At 38.8% G+C, this 25,907-nt stretch overlaps 1 protein-coding gene across 1 annotated transcript in view; it reads right to left on the bottom strand.

The window, feature by feature from the left end:
- Positions 1 to 25,496, bottom strand: part of LOC145989706 (delta(14)-sterol reductase TM7SF2-like) — a 28,676-nt gene extending 3,180 nt beyond the window's left edge. The window contains exons 1-9 of the mRNA XM_083124946.1: positions 25,295 to 25,496; positions 21,491 to 21,647; positions 17,190 to 17,424; positions 15,466 to 15,578; positions 14,630 to 14,800; positions 12,659 to 12,842; positions 10,821 to 11,116; positions 7,315 to 7,556; positions 5,528 to 5,655 (exon numbers count right to left, since the gene is read on the bottom strand). Of these exons, the coding sequence (XP_082981072.1) occupies positions 5,528 to 5,655; positions 7,315 to 7,556; positions 10,821 to 11,116; positions 12,659 to 12,842; positions 14,630 to 14,800; positions 15,466 to 15,578; positions 17,190 to 17,424; positions 21,491 to 21,646 (1,525 nt within the window). The 5' untranslated portion in view covers position 21,647; positions 25,295 to 25,496. The remainder of the gene's footprint in view (positions 1 to 5,527; positions 5,656 to 7,314; positions 7,557 to 10,820; positions 11,117 to 12,658; positions 12,843 to 14,629; positions 14,801 to 15,465; positions 15,579 to 17,189; positions 17,425 to 21,490; positions 21,648 to 25,294) is intronic.
- Between the last annotated feature and the right edge of the window lie 411 nt (positions 25,497 to 25,907).

The raw sequence follows: 25,907 nt of genomic DNA, 5'->3' as shown, positions 1-25,907 counted from the left end.
ATCATCGGTGTGAGAAGAAACAGAAGACGGAACCGGAAGTTGGGGTCCTGCAGAGTTGCCAGGTCCCCATTGAAGAAGAAGCGGTGCGTAGAACGAAAAAAACACTGTTTCGTCACCAGGCTCGTCGTAAACTGTGAGTGTGTAGGATGAGTTGGGAGGGAGGGCGGGAGGGTGGGTGAGGGTTGGGCATTACTGGGTGGCCTTGTTCAGGCCAGGTGGAGTGGTTGCACTCATGGCCAATATATAGGCCCTCTCCCATCTTTTGCGAACAGAGGTGTTGGCTGGTTGGGGTAGGAGGTGGATGATCGCTACCTGGAAGCAGTCGTTGAAACTGATGTTGTGGTGGTTGGTGTGGACGGCGACAGTGAAGTCCAGGTTGTGGGTGGAGGAGCGGTGGTTATTGATGCGGAGGTTGAGGGCCGTTGATGTTTCCCCCAGGTAAAAATCACCACAGATTGTGCAGGTGAGGATGTAGATAAGGTTTGAGGCATGGCAGGTCCCTTTGGGATGGAGGGTAAATTTGCCAGTGGCCGTGTGCACCTGGAGGGTGTGAGAAGTGATGAGGATGGGACAGGTCTTGCACCTGGGTCGGTTGCATTTATGGGCAGGGGGGTGTTGGATGTGTGGTGAAGGAGTGTTGTGGACCAGGATGTTTTGGAGGTTAGGGGGGCGTTTGAAAACCACCCTGGGTTTGTCGGGAAATATGTTTTTGGTTTGGGGATCACTGTGGAGGATTGGGAGAAGAGAGTGCAGTGTGTGCCTGATTTTGTTGAGGTGGGGATGATATTGGGTGATGAGTGCAGGTGGGTTGGTGGCAGCAGGTTTCTTGGTGGTAGTGGTATGTGAGGCAGCTCGTGATATTTGCTTGGTGACCAGGATGGAGGGATATCCACGGTTAACCAGGGCCTGGTGTAGGCGGAGGTTATAATTCTGGCGGGAGGTGGGTGAAGTGTTCAGGCGCTGTCCCCTGAGGGCCAGAGAGAATGGAATTGCTTTTTTGGTGTGGAACGGGTGGGAGCTGGAGAAGTGTAGGTATTGCATGTGGTTGGTGGGTTTTATGTGGATGAAGGTAGTCAGGTGTCCTCCCTCGATGTGTACGTCCACATCCAGGAAGGTGATCTGGTTGGGGGAGTGTGTCCAGGTGAATTTTAGGGAACGGAAGTGGTTAAGTTGGTCCAGGAAGGCTGACAAGGATGGTTCTCCATGTGTCCAGAGCATGAAGATGTCGTCGATGAAGCGGAGCCAGAGGAGGGGTTGGAGGGGTTGGGTAGCCAAAAACTCTTGCTCAAGTTGGCCCATGAAGAGGTTTGCATAGGATGGGGCCATTCTGGTACCCATGGCTGTACCTCGGATCTGTAGGAAATTTTGGTTTTCGAAGGTGAAGTTGTTACAAGTGAGGACAAGGTGGGCTAGGTGGGTCAGGAAGTTGGTGCTGGGGTTGTGAGGTTTGGGTCTGCTATTGAGATAGAATTCTATGGAGCGGAGGCCATGGGAGTGAGGAGTGAGGAACCATCCTTGTCAGCCTTCCTGGACCAACTTAACCACTTCCGTTCCCTAAAATTCACCTGGACACACTCCCCCAACCAGATCACCTTCCTGGATGTGGACGTGCACATCGAGGGAGGGCACCTGACTACCTCCATCCACATAAAACCCACCAACCACATGCAATACCTACACTTCTCCAGCTCCCCACCCGTTCCACACCAAAAAAGCAATTCCATTCTCTCTGGCCCTCAGGGGACAGCGCCTGAACACTTCACCCACCTCCCGCCAGAATTATAACCTCCGCCTACACCAGGCCCTGGTTAACTGTGGATATCCCTCCATCCTGGTCACCAAGCAAATATCACGAGCTGCCTCACATACCACTACCACCAAGAAACCTGCTGCCACCAACCCACCTGCACTCATCACCCAATATCATCCCCACCTCAACAAAATCAGGCACACACTGCACTCTCTTCTCCCAATCCTCCACAGTGATCCCGAAACCAAAAACATATTTCCCGACAAACCCAGGGTGGTTTTCAAATGCCCCCCTAACCTCCAAAACATCCTGGTCCACAACACTCCTTCACCACACATCCAACACCCCCCCTGCCCATAAATGCAACCGACCCAGGTGCAAGACCTGCCCCATCATCACTTCTCACACCCCTCCAGGTGCACACGGCCACTGGCAAATTTACCCTCCATCCCAAAGGGACCTGCCATGCCTCAAACCTTATCTACATCCTCACCTGCAACATCTGTGGTGATTTTTACCTGGGGGAAACATCAACGGCCCTCAACCTCCGCATCAATAACCACCGCTCCTCCACCCACAACCTGGACTTCACTGTCGCCGTCCACACCAACCCACCACAACATCAGTTTCAACGACTGCTTCCAGGTAGCGATCATCCACCTCCTACCCCAACCAGCCAACACCTCTGTTCGCAAAAGATGGGAGAGGGCCTATATATCGGCCATGAGTGCAACCACTCCACCTGGCCTGAACAAGGCCACCCAGTAATGCCCAACCCTCACCCACCCTCCCGCCCTCCCTCCCAACTCATCCTACACACTCACAGTTTACGACGAGCCTGGTGACGAAACAGTGTTTTTTTCGTTCTACGCACCGCTTCTTCTTCAATGGGGACCTGGCAACTCTGCAGGACCCCAAACTTCCGGTTCCCGTCTTCTGTTTCTTCTCACACCGATGATGCTATAAATTAGCGAAAATTTTGAATTTTCCTACTGTCCGGTGAGTGTTTCCTTTTATATATATATATATTATATTATATTATATATATAATGGATAAAAGCAAGGAGGGCCAAAAGGGCTAAGTAAAAATCAAATAAGGTAAAAGGAAACACTCACCGGACAGTAGGAAAATTCAAAATTTTCGCTAATTTATAGCATCATCGGTGTGAGAAGAAACAGAAGACGGAACCGGAAGTTGGGGTCCTGCAGAGTTGCCAGGTCCCCATTGAAGAAGAAGCGGTGCGTAGAACGAAAAAGACACTGTTTCGTCACCAGGCTCGTCGTAAACTGAGAGTGGGGAGGATGAGCTGGGAGGGAGGGCGGGAGGGTGGGTGAGGGTTGGGCATTACTGGGTGGCCTTGTTCAGGCCAGGTGGAGTGGTTGCACTCATGGCCGATATATAGGCCCTCTCCCATCTTTTGCGAACAGAGGTGTTGGCTGGTTGGGGTAGGAGGTGGATGATCGCTACCCGGAAGCAGTCGTTGAAACTGATGTTGTGGTGGTTGGTGTGGACGGCGACAGTGAAGTCCAGGTTGTGGGTGGAGGAGTGGTGGTTATTGATGTGGAGGTTGAGGGCCGTTGATGTTTTGCCCCAGGTAAAAATCACCACAGATGTTGCAGATGAGGATGTAGATAAGGTTTGAGGCATGGCAGGTCCCTTTGGGATGGAGGGTAAATTTGCCAGTGGCCGTGTGCACCTGGAGGGTGTGAGAAGTGATGAGGATGGGACAGGTCTTGCACCTGGGTCGGTTGCATTTATGGGCAGGGGGGTGTTGGATGTGTGGTGAAGGAGTGTTGTGGACCAGGATGTTTTGGAGGTTAGGGGGACGTTTGAAAACCACCCTGGGTTTGTCGGGAAATATGTTTTTGGTTTCGGGATCACTGTGGAGGATTGGGAGAAGAGAGTGCAGTGTGTGCCTGATTTTGTTGAGGTGGGGATGATATTGGGTGATTAGTGCAGGTGGGTTGGTGGCAGCAGGTTTCTTGGTGGTAGTGGTATGTGAGGCAGCTCGTGATATTTGCTTGGTGACCAGGATGGAGGGATATCCACGGTTAACCAGGGCCTGGTGTAGGCGGAGGTTATAATTCTGGCGGGAGGTGGGTGAAGTGTTCAGGCGCTGTCCCCTGAGGGCCAGAGAGAATGGAATTGCTTTTTTGGTGTGGAACGGGTGGGAGCTGGAGAAGTGTAGGTATTGCATGTGGTTGGTGGGTTTTATGTGGATGGAGGTAGTCAGGTGCCCTCCCTCGATGTGCACGTCCACATCCAGGAAGGTGATCTGGTTGGGGGAGTGTGTCCAGGTGAATTTTAGGGAACGGAAGTGGTTAAGTTGGTCCAGGAAGGCTGACAAGGATGGTTCTCCATGTGTCCAGAGCATGAAGATGTCGTCGATGAAGCGGAGCCAGAGGAGGGGTTGGAGGGGTTGGGTAGCCAAAAACTCTTGCTCAAGTTGGCCCATGAAGAGGTTTGCATAGGATGGGGCCATTCTGGTACCCATGGCTGTACCTCGGATCTGTAGGAAATTTTGGTTTTCAAAGGTGAAGTTGTTACAAGTGAGGACAAGGTGGGCTAGGTGGGTCAGGAAGTTGGTGCTGGGGTTGTGAGGTTTGGGTCTGCTATTGAGATAGAATTCTATGGAGCGGAGGCCATGGGAGTGAGGTATGTTGGTGTAGAGGGAAGTGACATCAATGGTGGCAAGGATGGTATTTGGGGGCATGGTGGGAGGGTGCTGATTTTCTGGAGGAAGTGGTTGGTGTCACGGAGGTAGGAGGGCAGAGCTTTCACAAGAGGCTGTGAATATAAAACCACTAATCACATCCTATATACTATATACTTATATATATACCTATATACTTACTATAAACTTTTTAGCTCTGATATAAATGTTCAGCTTCATGTAGCATTTCTAGTTCCATATTCAGATACTAGATCAGATGTATTTACACCCTGCCACCAGGGATAAAATTAGGCCATGTTAATTTCATAGGAATGTGTAATCATGTGATTTCCTAGGTATCTCATTGAGTAATACACATAGGTATTCCAATTTAGGTGTGAACCCAAATATACAAGAAATTAGGGTCTGTTATAAAATATCAAAATCTTCCAAGCAATAAAATAATGTATGCAAACAAACACTGTATTTCTTGAACTGGGAACACTAGTCACAAGGTATTTTCATCAAATTATGTAACTAATATTTGCTACAATGTTGCCAACTTAAGAAATACCATACCTGTCTATGTAACCTATGTGATTTTCTTCTTTTGATTGATTGATTGACTTGCTTTATTCTACTTCGCTTTTTGTGCCACTTTTGGCTAATTTGCAAAGATGGGGATGAGTGATGACAGGATGAAATTGATGAATGGACACTCACAAACATCCATGTCCAGGTCGGGATTTGGACCCGGGACCCCTGGCATCGTAGCATGATGTGCTAACCACTCCGCCACGGGGGCTGGCTTTCTTCTTTTGAAGTATATGTGCAACAAGTAATATTCACCATTATGTAGAATTATAAAATTTTCCTAGATTTTCCATTTTCCTGTAATTTAAGTTTTTTTCAGCTTGGTCCCCTGAAAAACATAAAATCGAGGTTCCACTTCGTTATTCTGTAATATAGTAGTGGAATATAGCCAAACCCTCTGGTACACAGCAAGATACTGGATTCTATTACTTTATCCTTCAATGTGTTCGATTAAATATTTGATTTTTTTTTTATTTACACATTCTTCTCTGTGTATGTGCCCAGTGGACATTGTACATAATATACTTACGTGCCAGTGCAGGATTAAGAGGGTTCTTACGGAATTCACTCTTCTGAGCATTGCTAGCTCTGAAAATCACGTAGCCAAATGTATTGAGGAGTGCCACTGGAGCCAGAAAGTAGACTGGTTGATCAATCCTTGAAAACAAATAAAGCATTACTTTATTTTTGAGATAATAAACAAAGGAGTTGGAAATATTTGTACAAAACTACCTCCTATAGTTAAGAAAAAATGCATCATGATCATGTGGGATAATTAGAGGCATGCATAGTTCGTTTTTGACGAAAACACGAAATGTGAAATAACACACTCTAATGTTAATTTTTAATGTTTCTGAAATGTGTGAGGTGTATATTCCTACCTTATTTTGTCACGAAATAATGAGAAATGAACTGCAAAATGCGAAATAAGACTCTTAAACACGAAATTTACCGTTTAAATACAGACGCGACACTTTCTGAAGTCTGAAGTATCCTGCGAGTTATGCAATTCACGGAAAATTTTGCTGCAAACATTTGAGAAGCAAAAATGGATTCCCTTTATACAGGAATAAACTTAATATTCTGGTAATGATTTAATGTGCTATTAGAAGGGATATGTTTATTTTGTGTAATTGTGCAATTTTTAAATCAAATTTGGGATTATATTCACATTTTTTAAAACCAAAATGTCATTTTATATGCCACTTTTTCACCGCTATAACAGCCAAATTTAATTTTATTTACCGCTATTGAACCCAAAATTGCCTCTGTTTTGTACCGAAATTTTACATTTTTATTTACCAAAAATATGTGCCTCAAGTGATAATGAGTTGGTACCTAATAGGGATGGCCACAAAATACACATAGCAGATATTCGGATTTCAAATTATCCATTATCCATTTTGGATGCAATGGATAATCCGAATAGTTTGCATATCTGGATAGAACAGGTTTGATGAAGGATTTGTAGAAAATCCATAGTGAAATACGAAAATGATGAATAAAAGAACATGTGGATAGCCTGTAAACGAATAAAAAATAAAACTGGACTTGTTCAGTGCCAAAATAGGGGTGATAGCAGCAATCACATTCCTCTGATTACAGACTGGAAACGATGCACTTTGTTTGAAGCCACTCATAGTCCTGCGCACAGGGTAGAAATATGGCAAAGATGCACATAAGAGCTTGTTAAGTTTTCATTTTTATGAACAAATTATTTGTACTCACTTGTGAAGCATAATATGTAGAGTTATGTACTTCTTAGTAAACTTAAACATTGCAATTGTTTGTAGTGCAATGACTCACAATCTTCAAAATAGTTGTTACAAGTAGAAATGTGAAGGTATGCTGGAAATTTTTGCCTTCAAGTTGTCCCATGTTAAAATGCTCACGTTTCCGGTCTGGTGTCAGGAGATCCGTGGCAGAAATGGCATTTTGGGGAAGTAGGGGTTCCGTGAAAATAGTTTGCTGTGGAAACAGCAATATTGCCGGCCAAGTAAGTAGAGAGATGTTTACAAATTATGGAAGGTTCAGAATTCTAAAAAAAGCCATGCATATAGTAGTAGTGGGGTAGTTTGGTGGGTGCATTTACCTGCTTCCCCTCTCACGTTTGGAATAGACCTTTCCAGCTAGTTTTGGTTTGAATTTCACCACTGCCACTGACAATGGCTGTTAATCTTTCTTTTAACACATCCAGAAAAAAAATAAGTCAAATCATGCAGGAGCATTTATAAGAAATGCAATCATGCTCCATGAGGAGAAATTAAGCAAAAATTGATTCACAAGTAACTTTATATTTTGTAATGGAATACTCACCTATGGTAAACGAGGTATCTTGTTATCATGGTTGGGACGAATGGGTAAAGGCAATATCCAATTGACAACATGGATCCAACACCTTCATACAGCACTTCAAAGGATGTCAAGAAGCTTTCTTCAAACCAAAGAAAATCAAGCCCGTAGAAAATTTGCAAGGCTGCCGATAACAGTAAAGCTGGAGAATAATTCCCTGGGTTATCATCAATGTGTTTTAAAATAAGGGCAACATTGATTACAATCTGAAATGAAAAATTAAAGAATATGTTGTTAATAACTCTAGCTCAGACCTGGAAAACTTGATGAACTTGTGAAAAAGCACTCACATGCACTGAAGAGGGAGCAACGGTACTTGTACCATCCCAAGAGGGGTGGAATGAGGCAGGAGGCTTCATCAGTCATGTTCATGCAGTGGGAAACCTCTCATCATCTGATTTGTGAGTAACAGTGCAGTGTGGCATCATAGTAGAAGAACCAAGAGGTGATTTCTTGTGGTATTCTTTACCTCTCAATGTAAGAAGCTCTCCCACTCCTGCCTACTGGCCTCCACAACACTTGAGTTGCTCAAGACTGCTCTAGCTAGCAACCTCTGATTTTACAGGGTGATTCAAAAGTCCCTTAACACACCATATAAAATGTAAAGGAGTTACAGTGAGGAACATCTGGTGCGGAGACCGCCTTTATGGCAGTGACCCTCTGTTGCCGCGTCTACCTACGAAGGAACTTGCAGTCAAACAAGCAATTACACCTACTGCTTCCCCCCTCTTTAAGCAACAATCAGCAACATTTAAAACTCTCATCCCCGAAACAGCCAACAGGGAAAGAGGATTTTGTCAAAATAACCGTTCTGTGCTGTGATTGATTCTACTGTAGGCTGAGTTCAATTGGTTGATTGATTGAGTTGGTGTTTTAAATACATTTTATGCACAGTAAGGCTAAGCACGACTGAACCTACAGTTTAAAGTGGGATCCGAACCACTATGTGTCTCCACCAGCTATCGAACCCAGGACCCCTAGATTACAAGACAACAACACGCCCTCAGGGAGGCCCTCAATTGGTGATGATAGAAACTGGTTACGCCTAGGTGGAACCATATTGGTGTGCTCCAAGTGGACGTCCGGTATATTGAATTGAACTCAAAATTTTAATTGGGAAGGGAAAGATGTCAAGATGAAATCAGGATAGAATTTCATCGAGAAATGCAATGGTGACGGTTTTTTCGGCGTATCTTTTACCAGTACAAAGTTATTTCTGCATGATTGTAACAAATGTCTCATTTTCCAGGTGAGTTGAAATCAATATGGCAGATGTCTGCTTGGAACACACCAATGTGGTTCCCAATTGTACCCAACTTAACTCCTTTACGTTACGGGACTTTTGAATCACTTTGTAGTATAAATGTGTAAGAGATTAAATATTTAGTGATATAGAGCAATAATGCCACATACATTTGTAAATATTCCATGGAAAACATGAACGATTCATTCATCACTTTAGCCATTATACCAATGGATTTTGTCTTAATAAAAGAAACTATATTTCCGATGGATCAATATGCAAATTTAATCAATACTGACAAAGTGCATGTATAGAATGTACTGGTAGAGTGGGATGCATACATATTACCAAGCACAGTGTCCATCACCATGTTTACTCTTGTTTTATGCAAAAAAACTTCAAACAAAACACCAAACGATCTGCTGACAAATTCTGCTCCAGCATATGCAAAAATTAATTCCTTAAAAACACTTAGGATGCAAGAGAAAAATTAATGGACAATTTGCCAAGCAATACTTGAGCATCCCACTATACTAGTAAATGATATTCTATAAATCTATTATAGAATTTAAAAACTTTCCTGAAGAATATGAATTAAGATCATTGATCTAATTTTTTAACCAGGTGACTGCAAGAGGTTTTGCTTATGAACAAGAAACTATGTATTTAAATATGGAAAAAATAGTATTTATCTACTACCACGTCTCTCTTCTTCCAATTACTAATATGTATTTAAACATTTACAAAATCAGAGGACATGAATTATGCTTAAAAACACAAAAAATGCCAATAATTTTGCACTACAAAAAAAGCTATTTACAGGTGTACTGGATGGGTAAAATTAGGTATAATTGTACAATAAAGTAATGTTTTATATTGATGATGCCAATAGAATACTGATTATACAAAGATGCACATGCCAAAATTTCCCACACCATGCACTGCATACTGTCAGTGGACACCCTGGAGAATAGGACTTAATTTGAAAAACTCACACCCTCGATTGATATGGCATTATCAGTGATTAATTTAAACTATTCACGATTAAAATTATCTGATATGCCATCTGGTGAGATTTTCAGGAACCACTCCATGTAGGACAATTTGCTGTGCTTCACTGTGTCGAAGCCGTTCAAAGCATCGGGAACATGCGAAACAGTAACGTCTACTGTTCAGTTTTTTGCTCTAAATCGTTTTGTGGGTCAGGACAAGTGAAAAGCTTACATGTGTTTTCCAGCCTGTGGAATCAACAAAATGAAATTCGTAATTAAATCAGCGAAAACAGAACTGATTGACACGATTGGCATAACTGAAATGCAGCAAGGAAATTACGAAGAATGCACGAGTCTGTTCACTTTATTTTCCGAAAGATTATTACCACGAAAGTAAGTTTTAAATTGTTCTTTATGAATATAACATTTTTTTTTAGAAAACAATGTATTATGTATGTAATTTGGAACAGGTGCAAGTCGATTAAGTGTGAAGATGAAAATAGTTTGAGAATTAATTAATGTCTGTAATCATAAAGATTAAGTCAGAAAAAGGAAATTGACATGCTTATGTTGCTGTTTCATTCAGTAAGTCGATTTCCAGTGAAGACTGAAGATAGCCTCAATGAAATTGTTGTTATTATTATTATCCTGTGTTATTAAACCAGCCTGCCTCTTTGGGGGAGGAACTGCAACATTTTTCCCCTGCCCAAGCTTTCCAACACAGGTGAAATGCTTTATTTTCAAATCATTTCTGAGAGCACCAGTTACAACCAAGGTGCAGATGAAACAGCACTGCTTTCAAGAACCAGTGTGTATACATTAGTTTCGTCTGAGTTTTCAGTGTTATTTTTGCCTATGATAATTAAATTCTTAGTTCTCAGCACAGTTTCACATTCGTTATAGTTCCTGGAATTCACATCGCATTCGCAATATTTAAAAATATCGCGTAATTTAAACGTTTCTTCCATAGCAGCAATGACAACACACTTATATTACGTACTACTACTGAATGTAAACAAAAATTTATCCTATATAGAGTGGCCATATTGGAAACGACACTAGCGCTCAGGTGGTAATTTTAATTGCGAATAACATATCAAATCAATTACTTACGTGAAATTTAAAAGATTTCGTAATTCCGCGTTGGTTAATTTTAAACCGCGTTTACCGCAACCACCATGAATATCAAATCAAATACAAACTTACATCAAAGGAGAAGTGCTTAATAAACTTACCATTCCAATAATACCAATCCTGCTTAAAACAATCTTCACATCAAGAAGTCCAAACTTGGGATTCACTTCCTTTCCCATGAAAGAGTCGTATACAATATTCCCGGTGTTTCCGCTTGGATTCAAAGAAGCAATAGATGCTCGCCGTCCTCGCAAATAAAGGACAACCGACAGTAGAAGTCCAAATATGGTTCCTGTCACCATGAGCTGAATGTATCTCTCCTTTACGTAGTGGACTGGCAGATTATAGTACTTGGCACCAGCTATTCCAGCAAGTATCACCAGCAAACTCAGGAAACCTGTAATGACATGTATAAAATTTATATTAGGAGTGACCCTTCCTCAATACACCATAATGCCAGTCTCTTCCAATGGACTCATTTTGCACACTATTGAGGCTATGGCATCTGGACTGAGCCAATATAATCCTAATTCTCTGTGGAATGTGTTGTTTTTTTTTCTGGTCCACGTATATTTGAGATTCTCCTTTCATCAATTTCATCCTATCGCTAGATGCATGTATGCATATTTTGTTTTTGCCAAAAACATACAATGTGAAACACACTGCAATGTTCAGTTTTCAGGTTTCTGAAAGGTGTGTTCCTAAAATGTCTTGTCGCAAAATGAACTGAAAAATGTTAACTAAACTCTTAAACATGAAATTTCAGTTTATTTACTGACAACACTGTCTGAATTATCCTGTGAGCTATGCAAATCATGAAAATTTGATTAACTCTGCTATAAATATTTGAGAAGCAAAAACTGACGCCTTTACACAGGGATAAAACTTAAAACTCTGAAAACTACATACATGTGCTATTAAGTTTGTGTTTTAAGTCCACTTTATGCACAGTAAGGCTAATCGGGACTGGATCTACGGTTTGAAAGTGGGATCCGAACCACTGTGGCATGTGCATCCACCGGGTATCGAACCCGGGACCCCTCGATTACAAAGTGACGATGCTACCACTGCACCATCGGGGAGGCCCATAAATGTGCTATTAGAAGGGAAATGTTTATTTTGTGTAATAAGTGCAGTTTTAAAATCAAATTTAGGGTTTTATTCACAATTTTAACACCGAAATGTCATTTTATATACGGCTTTTGATCCAGAAATGTGTCTAGTTTTTGTACCAATATTGATCTTTTAATTACCATAAAAAAGTAGGAAACCAAATAATCCTGAAAAACAATGCCACCTTCTTCATAAACACCTACCAACAAGTGCTGTCACCTTCAGCCAACTAACAGAATGGCAACAATATTAACTGAGGACTAGCTGCTGGCCAAACTGGTAGAAGAAACCAACCTGATGGTACAACTTCTTAAATTTTAACACAGTCTCTTTACCAATTTATTCCTGTTTCATATCTCGTAACTGTAAAATGTGTTCACACATTTTATTCTTGTTTAATTATTCCTGAGAAGCTAAATGTTCTGACAAAAGGTTTGAGGTTAATAATATGCAGGTAAGTGCTTAAGTACGTGTCAGGTACATTCTTATTAATAATGTTGGCACGTGGCATAAGCTTTGCATTATCTAAATATTGTATTGCTATTATTATTAAAAATTCTGGATGATCTTTCACACATTAAGAGTAAAACAAAGAGAAAAATAAATTAATAAGAATGATACTCAACATATTTTCACAAAATAAAAATGTAGTGGAACGCAGACTTTACTTTTTCCAGTGGACCAAGGCAAAAAAAACAACTTAAAATATGGGAAAAATGTAAAATTTGGGAATATTATATAACATTTGATCTATTGGGTACATAAAGATTAAAAGTATAATGAGGGAAAATGTAAAATTAGGACAAATATAAATCATATAGCTTACCATTGCATCTGTAACGAGAACGTCCCAACTTTGTCAATTGTCCCTCTGCCTGCCTTCCTACAGGCAGCACTGATAAGACCGAGAGCAGAGTGACAAACCCCAGGTACATTCCTGCAGCTGTTAGATCAAAGTAGGTTTTCCAGTTACGTGATACTTTGGGCAGTTTTGATAATGAACAAACATCCTATAATATAACAAAGAATTAACTTACATAAAAAAAACATGAAAAATACATAAAAACCATCAAAAATATAATAAACAAAATTTCAAATATATGGTACTTTATTGCCTTCTTTATCAAAGTACAGGAGGAGAAGTATTAAAGTACAGAAAATGGTACAGGTTCAATTTCATTACAGTACATTATAAATTTTAAGAGAAATCATGCAACTGGAATCTACTCTACAATTTTGAATGTTTCTACACATTGTGAGATTTAATTTCTTACCTGAATGTAAAAATAATTTATCCTTATTTACATGCATGATCACACTATTTACTTTGGTTGTCTCAAAAAATTACAGAGATATAAAAACAGTTTAGGGTATTAATGTGCAAAAATGAAAAAAAAAATGCCTTTATAAACTGCACATATCTGCCAGGATGAACTACTGATATCTGAGAAACAATCAGAGCTACAGAGATAACATTTATTAAATATAAAAATAACTCAATGCTACGTACATTAATTGTCTGGCTGTGAGGCAGGAGAGGAACCTCAAGTTAACTATCTATACCTGAGTAACTAATCAAGGCAGATCTAAAATATAATGGACTTAATTTTACATTCAATTACAGGCTATGTATAGCCTTACTATGTAAAATTACTGGTAAAAAGGTGGTCAATGCATCATGGCATGAAGACACAGGAGATGTGATCATCACCATTCTCCAGCCTCCTTAACCCCCAGTGTTGGCCCTAAATGTCCATTAACTAGAGGCTGAGTGTACACCGAAGCTGCTCTATGCCTGAAGATTGTCTGAACAAAACAAATCTGACTCGTCCCCATGAGTCAAATGCACAACTAGCTGGACTACCACAAATCATTTAAAATTACTAGCAAAAAAGAATAAACTGATATGTCTATTTTGCTCTATCTCTATCATTAACAATTGAATGAACTAAGAGTTGGAGTTCACAATTTTGTGTGAAGCATTATATTTGAAGAATCTGCACAAACGACCACTTGCACTAAATGCACTTATTGCCACACTCCAACACCAACCGCCCTTATCAAGTGAAATAAGTTAATAGATAACTTGTGTTACTCAATCACAAACAAGATTGACACAATGTGTAAGCTATTCTTTGATTCTCTTTTTTAAATTATTTATAATTTTAACATGGGATTCCATACATAGAGCATTAGCCATTTTACACTGTAATGTACAAACAAGAGAAAATAACATCATTAAGTAAAATTACACACGGTTCAGTGACTATAGTGGAACTCCAATTTTACGTTTATGGATTTTGCATTTTCCCATTTATACATTCAATCCTGATGGTCCAAACATAGCAAAATGCAATAACATTTTCTTAGATTTGCATTTTTAGCTTCGTCAACCAGTGTCTAACCTGCAAATCTGCTATGTCACCACATGTGACAGCCAATGACCACACGAACAGACAGAACACTGCAGGATGACTGGCAGTGTTCCACAATTGATTGATTTGATGTTTTAAGTCCGCTTTATATGCACAGTAAGGCTAATCGGGACTGGACCTACAGTTTAAAGTAGAATCCGAACCACTCTGTGCCTCCACTGCGCCATCGGGGAGGCCCAGTGTTCCACAATTCCTGATGATGTCTTTGATGGAAGGAATTTCCAATACCAATGATGTGCATTTGCTGTTGCAGTCACATGTGGAAAGCTGTATATAGTACCTTGGCTGTCGTATATGGCAAGCTGTATATAGTACCTCATCTACAAAGTTACACATGACAACAGAAATGAAATCCCTCTTACCTTGATGCAGAACAAATGGAGCGAGAGTAAAACCAAAGGAGTTGTTATTATAATAAGCAAGCTTCCTGGCCAGCCACCAAACTCCCTGTGTGACTTCTTCTCATAGCCTCCATAGCTAATATCCTCCTTGTCCTTGGACTTGGATTTCAAATCATCATGGAATATTTTATCCTGCAGCAGAATAATATTCAATCATGAAAAATAAGTTACCAAAGGAAATAACATGCAATGGGCACTTGAACACCTACCAACATCTAATTGTTATCAGTAATTTATTTATTTGGATTATACAGCTGAAAAACAGCAAGCAGTTTAATACTAAAATTTTAAAATTGCACTATAAAATTACTACATGCTAAAATATACAAAGAATACAAATTAACTTCGAATAATAAAACAGTCAATTAAATAAATCCATTAAAAATTACAATACAATCAGTTATATTAAGACACATGTTACATTAATAATGAAATGCCATTACCCTCCAATGTATTGGTATCGGAAAGTATCAGTTAAGAGTTAGGTTACCGATACCAGCTGATATATTTTCCAGTCTTGGTCTTACATGAGGTTCGCAAAAGTTCCACATGACTCTCTCACAGAGTCTAATTATTCTAGAACTTACACAAATTTTGTTCGTATTTTGCACCACTTTTGTGTGAAAAACTGTATTTTGTGTTTACATAACACATATTTTACTATTCTGATATATTTCTTGAATATTGATGCACATGTTAGGAGAACAATACTTACACACTATTAATCAATTTGAACAACTTTTGTTACAATTTTCAACAACAAAGTACGTACTTAAAATTAAGGAAGTGAATCTTACCATGGTCTGAGTATGCTGTTCTGAATACTTCTGTGCAATTCTTTCAGAGCTCCTGATAGCACCTATAGAGGTGCTTCTTCTCTCTCGCATTTCAGTTCTTCTAGCTTGGAAAACTAATAAAGAATAAAAAGATTAGCAAAATTGCAGGGCCATGTTTTAATACATGTGATTTATTGATTGAATTTTGTTTTAAGTCCACTTTATGCACAGAAAGGCTAATCAGGACTGGACCTACAGTATTAAAGTAGGATCCGAACCACTGTGCCATTTGCTTCTACCAGGTATCGAAACCGGGACCCCTTGATTACAAGGTGACAATGTTATTTTAATACATGTGAAATGAACTGATGAACAGGCACTTTGTAACCTCATATACACTGCTGAACAAAATAAACCAGACACTTGCATTTTTCTGATAACACATGAATTTAGTACTGCTGTGTAATTTATATAATAATTTGTTTTCTGTTGAATATATTCAGGTTTTCTTATTTCCAATAATTTCTGCAACATTTAGTTAGCCTTCGAAGCAGAATTTTTAATAAGTTAAATTAGAATAAAATAACAAGTAATTGCAATTCAGATGTCAAATATTAAGGTGTCCGTTCTTTCTGTTCAGCAGTATATATTTTCAGTCATTTGAAATTGCATACTGAAAGAGCCATCTGAGGTAGAAAAATATGCTAAGTTACAGATCAATTCTTTTTGTATTTCCCAAATTACAGAGGTGTAAAGGATTGTGATTTTGAGGTGATTTTGACATATATTTTCTCAATATTGTTAATTTTCAATTGCAATATTTTAGCAATCAGGGAACATATAGAAGTGATGTTGGAAAGGGCTTGAAAAACTCCTTCACAAAAAATATTACATGTCTATGTCGGGGGAATTTTGAAGGCAGTGTACTCAAAATTTGGGCAACCATTTTCTCAAGAATGGGTATTTTAACTTTGTTAAAAAAAAGTTATGTGCCATACATATACTATTACTCTATAACTGTAAATAAATTAGAATCACGGGCCAAACCAAAGATGGGGGTGTGATCAGCACCACACCCCTGGCAGATGGATGGGAACAGAGGAATGAGGAGGGAAGGAGGCTACTGGACTTTTGTAAGATAAACGGACTGTTAGTAGGTAATAGCTGGTTTAAGAAGAAATATGACAGCCATAAGATTACAAGATACAGTTGGAATAATGAACAAAAGTCTCTAATAGATTATATATGGGTAAACAGAAGATAATGAACAACATTAAAGTAATACCCAGTGAGAACTTAAGACAGTGACCACAGGCTACTAGTAGGAGATGTGAGGAGACAGAAAATAAAAGATAGAAGGGAGGAAGAAGAGAGAAGGATAAGAGTGTGGAACTAGTAGCAGCAGCAGCAGCATGAATAACAATGCAATACATTCTAATATGTGGCTGAGTCTACCATATTGCTGCTGATTTTAAAATTCAGCTGGCAACAGTGAAAAAATTATAATGATGATTTAATAATACACATAATACAGAAAGCACACACAACGATTCAAAAACACATACTGTATTCGTTATTAAAAAAAAAAGAAAGAAAAAAAAGAGAGAGAAAGGTATTGGAAATTTCCATATGTGAACTTGAAATATCAATATTTCTTTTAGAACTGAATTTCAAAATTCAGGCACCATGGCAATCGAGCACCCTATATTTGTCCACCCCTGTTGTGGTTCATCTATAAAACACACCTGCTTCTTTCAATTCGTTGACTTCATCCATTGCCAACTTCTGGAGATTACGATCTGGCGACACTTTCCTCGTTTCAATCTCGGGCTTTGGTTTTGTTGGAGACCGAGGCCTTCCAGGTGAGCGCTTCCTGGACGGAGAGCCCCTCCTGGCAGGTGACCTCCTCGAAGGTGATCTCCTCCCGGGGGACTTGCGAGCTGGGGATCTACCAGGAGATCTCGAGAAACTACCTTCACTCTACGTAAGAAATGGAGAATAAAGCATCAGCAAAATGTATTGAAAGACTTCCCTTCTAATGTAAAACAAACTAATGGCATGAGCTTTATGTTGAGTTTTGGGTTCTTTCAGTTCTTCCGTAATCCAGAAAATGGAGTTAAGAATAAAACAGTATTTGTAACACAAACAAAAGTGTATAATTCCGGAACACAGTAACAGAACAAGTACAACAACTTACATATTGGTATAAATTAAAGAAGTCTCGTCACGAAGAACGGCTATGATATTGAGACATACATGAGAGAAGCAATACACAGACTGATAACAAACAACATTTAATAACCAGGTCTGGCGTTCAAGTTCAATCGGCATACGACACTTTACATCTTCTCTTACAGACTTTCCTTACCACATTCGTTGAGGTTCTTTAAAAAAAATTGAAGAAAAAAACACTAACGGTAATAGTAACAATTATAGCAGTAAAATTTGCATGAGGAAAAGTTGGTTCTAAAAGAACACGGAATTATTTGCACAATGGGTATATTAAACATATCAAAGCATTATTTATACCTATGCAGTTCATTTAACTTTAGGATATACATGTGAGTGATTTAATTATTCAAAATGGCACCATAATAAAATGACACACTGTTGTTTCAGTAGTACGAGAAAAAAAAATCGAAAAATTGGCAGCATAAAAGAAAGGTTAAACTTTGATAACTGGACCATTTCGTAACACCACAAAAATAGCACTGCTTACAATTATACTGCATTCTAGATTGATCATTGCAGGCAATCAGGAATTGAAAATGGGCTTTGATGTTTAGCTGACTAATGCATAATATTTAGGTACCAAATATGATTGATTGATTTGGTGTTTTAAATCCACTTTATGCACAGTAAGGCTAATCGAGACTGGACCTACAGTTTAAAGTGGGATTCAAACTACTATGTACCTCCACCGGGTATCGAACCCGGGACCCCTTGATTACAAGGCAACGACCCTACCACTGCACCATCGGGGATGTCCTAGGTACCAAATATGAGAATTTAGTCATCCAACTGGCTCGATAATAAAAATCCCACTGTGTACAAAATGTAATAAAAAGAAATTGTGTGTGCATGGGCCACATGTCAATGAGGAAATAAACATAAGAAAGTCTGAATTTCTAACAATGTTGATTCACATTCATATTGACAAGTTTCTTGAAATATAAATTTTTTATGCTTTAAAATTTACTCATACATTGCACACCGATGCAATGTGAAGCCAAAAATCCCCAAGTTTGAATTCAGGATAAGTAATTTGATGTTTTCTCTTTTCCAAGTCACTATTTATCATCATCACTATGAACAATCACTATAGAAAGGCTACAAAAACATTACTGAAATACCATACACTGCACACAAAACTGTTTTGGTCACAGAATTATAAATGAAAATTACGAAAGTCCAATTCTCTAAAAACAACAAAAGTACTCATGTGCAGGGCTCGAAAAATCCCGGTCGCCAGGGCGACTAAAAATTTCAGCATGGTGACTGATCTCTTGCTGTAATATTGCATGTACGAAATTTTGAAAATTCTATGTTCAAATTGCAGTACAGCGTAAGTTAGCAAATGATTATTTTATGAACGTTGTCAACATTCCATAGAATCAGTAACAATTTCTTACTCTTTGTTTCCCAATCAAACCACCTCCCCTTATGATTTAGTGATGTTTTGAATATGGTGATGCTCAGCTTCTTATAGATTGATTTGCTTTAATTTACTTCGCTTTTTTTTGTGTTGCCACTTTTGGCTAATTTGTGAAGATGGGGATGAGTGATGATTTGATGAAATTGATGAATGAATACTCACAAACATCCATGCCCAGGCCGGAATTCGAACCCGGGACCCCTGGCGTCATACCACGATATGCTAACCACTCCACCATGGGGGCCGGCTCAGCTTCTTATAGTATGCACAATTGCTAGTAGGTGGTTTCTTGGCACCTGATTTTCAGAGCTGGCCCCTAGCTCCGAAGAAGGTTTTTCGAGCACTGCTCGAGTGTGTTTATAAGCATAAGAATGGATTTGTACTTTAAATCGAGTTTCAGGTGGAACTTTTTTTCACAATGCATTTTGAATAACACAGCACAAAAAAGTATGTTATAATTGGGAGTCAAATTAAGGACCTTGGCTTACAAAGAATCAAGATTATTCCAATAAATGCTAGTTTACTTTTCCTGGCGGTGAACGATGAAGAGGTTTTCTTGGGATATCAACCAGGTGATTTCTGGATAGACACTTCTGAGCTTTCGAGAGCCAACGCTGCTCTCATCTTCAAGATTCAATTTGGAAAACACCTCGTTGATATCCCGAGGAAACTTCTTAATATACGAGTTACGTTGTCGAACCTTCAAATTTACATTCGCAATCATCTCCAGTATTCTTCAAGAATTCCTAATTCTCCTATAACACTTGAGAAAATCATTACACATTTGGAACCATTACCGAACTTAACAAACCTAGTGTACTCTAAAATGTATAAATAGTAACAATGAGAGTATAATTGGTAGAGTGTAATCTTGTAAGCATATATGAGCAGGGTCAATGTCCCAGGCAACTATAAAAAATGACTACTCCTGAGAAATGCATGAGCAATTGGTTTTGTTCAAAAGATGCAGCATTCCTCTCAAGAACATATATACAGAATTCATGTCAAAATTCATGCATATAACTATACAGGGTGTTTCTAAAGGTCGTTTACAACGCTTGGGAGGCGATTCCTCACACGAAAACAAGCAAAAAGTGTGACTGCAGGGAGAGCACTTCACTGGAGCGCCAAATAGTTCGCATGGACGATTCTAGATAGTGTATGGAATTGAGAAGTTCTTTGCTTACGGGAATAACACTCATATGGCAAAACGAATGGTTACGCTCGAAGCCCAGTAGAACACTTGAGACCATAATTTGTCTGGTAGTGAGCCTTCAAATGTGGATTGTGAGGGGAAAGATGCAGGGCAATTGAAACTTAAGTGAACATAGTCATTATCTCCATGTTAACATGTAGTTTTGTCTATCTTACCAATACAGTTATATTTGAAAATGAAACAGATGATTGTGGGGTGAAATTGCCAGGATGGATATTTTTCATATATATGTCTACGATGATTGTCATGTTAAAATGATATTACATTGTAAACGCTCGAGCGAGCGAAAGGGGTTCCATGCAGTACCCTAGTTTAAGCTGTATAAAAGCAATTAGTACTGGGTACCATTTGTGATTCAAATTCCTGTTATACAGGGTGTTTCTAAAGGTCGTTTACAATGCTTGGGAGGTGATTCCTCACACGAAAACAAGCAAAAAGTGTGAGTTCCATTTTTACGACTGAGGCTTCGTTTCCGAGATAGGAGCCTTGCAAAAGGTGACAAAGTGAACGTCACACCTAACTGGGACGAATACTATCACAGATAGAGAGGCGGTTCCCAGGGAATCATCAAGGAATCGTATGTGCTCAGTCCGGAAGTCACTATGAAAAGTTCACTGCACGAATGCGCAATGGAGTCCTCACAGGAATTAGGGATTTCCAGCAAGAACAATGCATGGAAAGGGTATGTAACGCAGCAAGAAGGACTGTGACAAATGCGTTAAAGACAACACATCCCGACCTCAAACATCAAAACATGAGCACGGAACACAAAATCCGAAAAGTTGAGCACGGTTGCATACCCCAGTTACATGCGAGGAATGAACGAACCATGTCATGTGGCATACGAGACACATTACTCCACCAGGAGGAGGGGAAGAAAAACACAATATCAGATGATTGTGACAACGTGTATTTTTACATGCGACGACAACGTAATATCCCCCCCCACACACACACAACAAACAACAAATGCTACAATGTTGCATGCCATATGAGTGTTATTTCCATAAGCAAAGAACCTCTCGATTCCAGTGAACTATTTGGCGCTCCAGTGAAATGCTCTCCCTGCAGGACTCTCGTTTAAATATCTCAACGAAGTGACCTACATTTTCAACAAGCAGATAAGAAAACATAGAAAATATGTCTGTAACAGACTTGTAACAAATTAAACTTACCTTAACATGTCTCTTCTGAATTGAATATTCTGTTCCTTCTTCAAAAAGAATTGAATACTCATTGCTAGAAACATCTTGCACCTTCCCCTTGTAATATAAGGAGGAGCCAGGCCACTTTGCCAGCACAGTGTCACCTTTCCTAAAGGTTCTAGACATCCTGGAAAATGTAAGGAGCAATGAATAAGCTTTCATAAGATTTGAGCTGGATATGATTTTTCTAGTCTCACATTGTAAATGAGGTACCAGTTAGATATAGTGAAAACACATTTAACTCTTTTATTTCCGAATTATTTACATTTGTACTTATCTTATATGCATAGCGGAACATTTTTCAACTTGGGATTATGTTTTTTTCACTGAAAAAAGCGTAATTTTACACATTACAAGTATTTATTGGTCATTGCTATATGGCGGGCAAATCTTGACTCACGTTGTCTATTGTCAGCTGATATGCAGTGTTTCCAAACTTATGAACCGAAAAATGCTGCACAAACTATTCACAAAAGGTTTTTAAGCGAAAATTGATCCACAAACAATTCACAGAAGGTTAGGCAAACATAGAAAATTAGGTATGACTTGAGATGACCGGACCCCTCTCAGATTTTCTTTATATTTGACATACTCACTAATTGAGGCCTCCTAATCATGAATCTGAAGTTAAAATTTGTCGGGACACGTCTAGAAATTGCGAACCATTGGTGCTAGCCCCACAAACCATTGGCACGTGGTTAGGTTAGGCAAACATAGTTAAAATTTGGTGTCGTGGTAGTATCAGGATCTAGAAATTGGAAATAATTGCGAACCATTGATGCTAGCCCCACAAACCATTGGAGCATGGTTAGGTTAGTTTGGTTAGGTTAGGCAAACATAGTTAAAATTTGGTGTTGTGGTAGTATCAGGAATATATTTGGTTGTGAAACAAAAAATTTCGCGAAAATCGACAGATTACATTCCAAAAACAAATGCCTTATTTTAGCTTATTTTGCAATTTCTAGATGTTTCTGACAAAGTTTAACTTCAGATTCGTGATTAGGAGGGCTCAATTACTGAGTATGCCAAATATGAAGAAAATTGGAGAGGGTTCTGGTCATCTCAAGCCGTTCCAAATATTAAATTGGGGAAAAAACCCACTCACACATCATCTTGTAAAACTACCGTGTGGTTGCTACACTAACACATATTAACCGAAAATGTTGGTTTTTAGGCTAACATTGATCCACAAACCATTCACGAAAGGTTAGGTTCAGTTAGGTTAGGCAAACATAGAAAATTTAATTGGAAAAAAAATGCTCACACGTCATCTGGTAAAATACCGTGTGGTTGCTACACTGACAGGGGGATACATATTCGAACGCACGAAACATTTGATTCACGTAGTCGACGGTAATGGTTGCACAAGCTATCATACAACGGAAATAAATTAATGTCGAAAATGTCATTGTTTACCGGCCGAATAAGTTGCACAAATGGAAAAAAACACTATTTCCAGCTTCCAAAAGTCTACAGGAACTCAATTTCATAAGTACTTTCCCATCATTTCTCTTGTAAATTTGAAGAAATGTGTTTTCACTATATCTAACTGTTACCGTAAATGAAACTTGAAATCACTTGATACTATGAAATTCAAGCATCAAAGAAGATTCTTTTTGGTAACACTTTACTATACCTGAGACAGATTTCTTCAAATTTACAGGAGAAAGTACTTACGCAAACCATTTTCTGTAGCGTTGTTGATGTTCGGGAATGTAATTTTGATTCATTTTAATGCGAATGTGGTTTTGTACGAAAATCTATTTCCGACGCGCTATTGCTGCTGCCGCCATTTGCTTCCTGCATGAGAGCACAATACGCTCTCGTATTGTCCGTATATGCTAAATTGAACGAAAGGAGTGCTAATGGAACCAAACCTAACAGGCCTAACCTAACCTAGTAGGCATACCTCGTCCCCGTGATGGTTTGTGGGGCTATCGTGAATTTTTGGGCTAACGTCAATGGTTTTTCTGGCTCAAGGAACGATCAACGGTAAGCTATCGCCATGTTGTGTGTGGAAATAAACAAGAACAGTAAGTACTCGTAAATGTAAGAAATATACATTACTTTCCTAACAAATTCAATTATTACACCTAAATAAGTGTTCCGGAATGCAGAATAGTACGTTAGCAATGTAAAAAAGTGCGAAAGAAATGATTCCCAGGTGTCTCAGGTATAGTAAATTAGTACCTTTTTTTTATAACCCAACTTTCTCACACCAACACAAAATTCTTAAGATTTGTATTTTTCATCTTTAACGCGGATGAGTGATGATTGGGTGCTGGAGACCCTTCGTACACACATGAGAAATTGGTAAATTGTGCATTGTTTATGAAGATTCTGTGAACATTGTCTATTGTCTTGGAGCGATTTTACAATACCGGGAATTTCTCCATTTTGTTTGAAATTTGGCATACTCATTAAATTAGGGCTCCTAATCACGAATCTGAAGTTAAAATTTGGCGCTCACGTGTCAAACTTGCAAAATAAGAGGGTCAGTTTTCGCAACCGACAATGCACAATTGATCATTATTTATTGCAAGATTTTCAGTTTCGAATACTTAAAGAACGAAATATATATATTCCTGATATTACTACGACCCTAAAATTTAACTATGTTTCCTAACCTAACCACATGCCAATGGTTCGTGGGGCTAGCACCAATGATCTGTGGGGCTAGCCATAATTCAGGAATTTCTGTACGTGAGCGCCAAATTTTAAGTGCAGATTCGTGATTAGGAGACCCAAATTAGTAAGTATCCGAAATTTCAAACAAATTGGAGAAATTCCCTGTATTGTTAAATTATACCAAACTGTGAAACTGCTGCGGGATATTCGGAATTGGATGAACACTGGTCACACTTTGGGGCTAAATATTTCAGTAATTTGTGGTTTCTTCTTCTTGAAATAAACTGTATGTTACATTAAACACTGAAATCTGTCGATTAAATAAAAGAAAGTTGAAATTTTCGGGAGTGTACGGCTGTTCACTGGTCATGATGATTAGATGACATAACATTTACAAGTAACAAACAGTCCAGGTTGGGACTCCAACCTGTGAACTTCAGTGGTAAGATCCAAAGTTGATCATTTGAGGTGTTGTCATAGAGCTAGCTCACAAAATTCTTACAATTCTTTTTGGAGGGAAGCTGAGAAATACAAAATTTACTGATAATTAATATTAAACTGATCTATTGCTTTTGTAAGGTTCGGAATGGCTGGTGAAGTAAAAATTAAAATTGTGTTGCAAGAAATTATATAAGGACACAATCCGAATCCATATATTGATTTTAAAATTATTTTGTTTCTAAAACCGGGGGGAGGGGATTCTTCTGGGGGCGTGCCCCATCGGCACTGACGCTATTAAAGAGATAGTACATGCATATGTTTCGCAACAGTTAAATTCAAAATAGGTACAGAATAAGTAATGCACAAGCGGTTAGCACTAATTATGTCCAATAGACGCTCATCGAGTTTAGCATGATTTTAATTGTCGAAGACCTATTTATGTAAGATAACTTTACACTGACACTAAGAAAAGCTCCACTACAATTTAACAAAGTTTAACCGAAAATAATAATATTAATAAATAAACCTCTAATTTTCTAATTTCAAATCTGATAGTTAAAATTTCATTCATGTATTTGTTTTACAATCCCACATAATTTTCACTGCTTACTTACTAGTTTCAACTGTAATAAGGTTTATTATATCATACTTTCAGTAAAAATATTAACCATAACATGCAACATACATTATAAACAAAAATATTACCTGCTGTGTATATTTATATTTTGCCGACTCTACAACCGTAACCGACGCCAACTAGTGCGGCTTCCCACATGAAAACTGACGTAGCCGTTGATTGGTTGTTGCAACGGGAAGCTTCCGTTCGCGTTCGAATGAAATTCGTTCTTAAATATTACCGCCATTAGCTTTTTTCTGCATTTATGCTTTTTACAGACCGCAGTTATCAGATTTATAAATAAAATATGTATTTTCAAAACTTTACTATCTATGTGTAATTTTATACACCTTTATGATTCGTATAAAGATAGTTTACTGACTAGGGACCAGGTGTAACATGAACATCCATGAACATCATGGCGTGCCCTTCATGGCAACACAGATCATTCACATATCCCCATGACAATTCGTGTTTTTATGATTTATTCATGAATTGGTATGTTGTAATCAGAATCAGTAAAAGGGTACAATATATATTTTTTAAAAATCGGTAACTATTTCATGTAATGTAATTCATCTATCTATTGCCTTCAAAAATTTCGCGAAACTGATTAATTACCATGTTCTTGCATGTACCAGAGACGCTCTTCAGGTAGCAGCTGTTATTTGTTATAATATGACGTAACAACTGGTGATTAAC

Source organism: Lepisma saccharinum, chromosome 7, assembly GCF_977018435.1.
Source record: "Lepisma saccharinum chromosome 7, izLepSacc3.1, whole genome shotgun sequence".
In the NCBI taxonomy this organism is placed as follows: domain Eukaryota; kingdom Metazoa; phylum Arthropoda; class Insecta; order Zygentoma; family Lepismatidae; genus Lepisma; species Lepisma saccharinum.
This window is presented reverse-complemented; position numbering and strand designations above follow the sequence as displayed.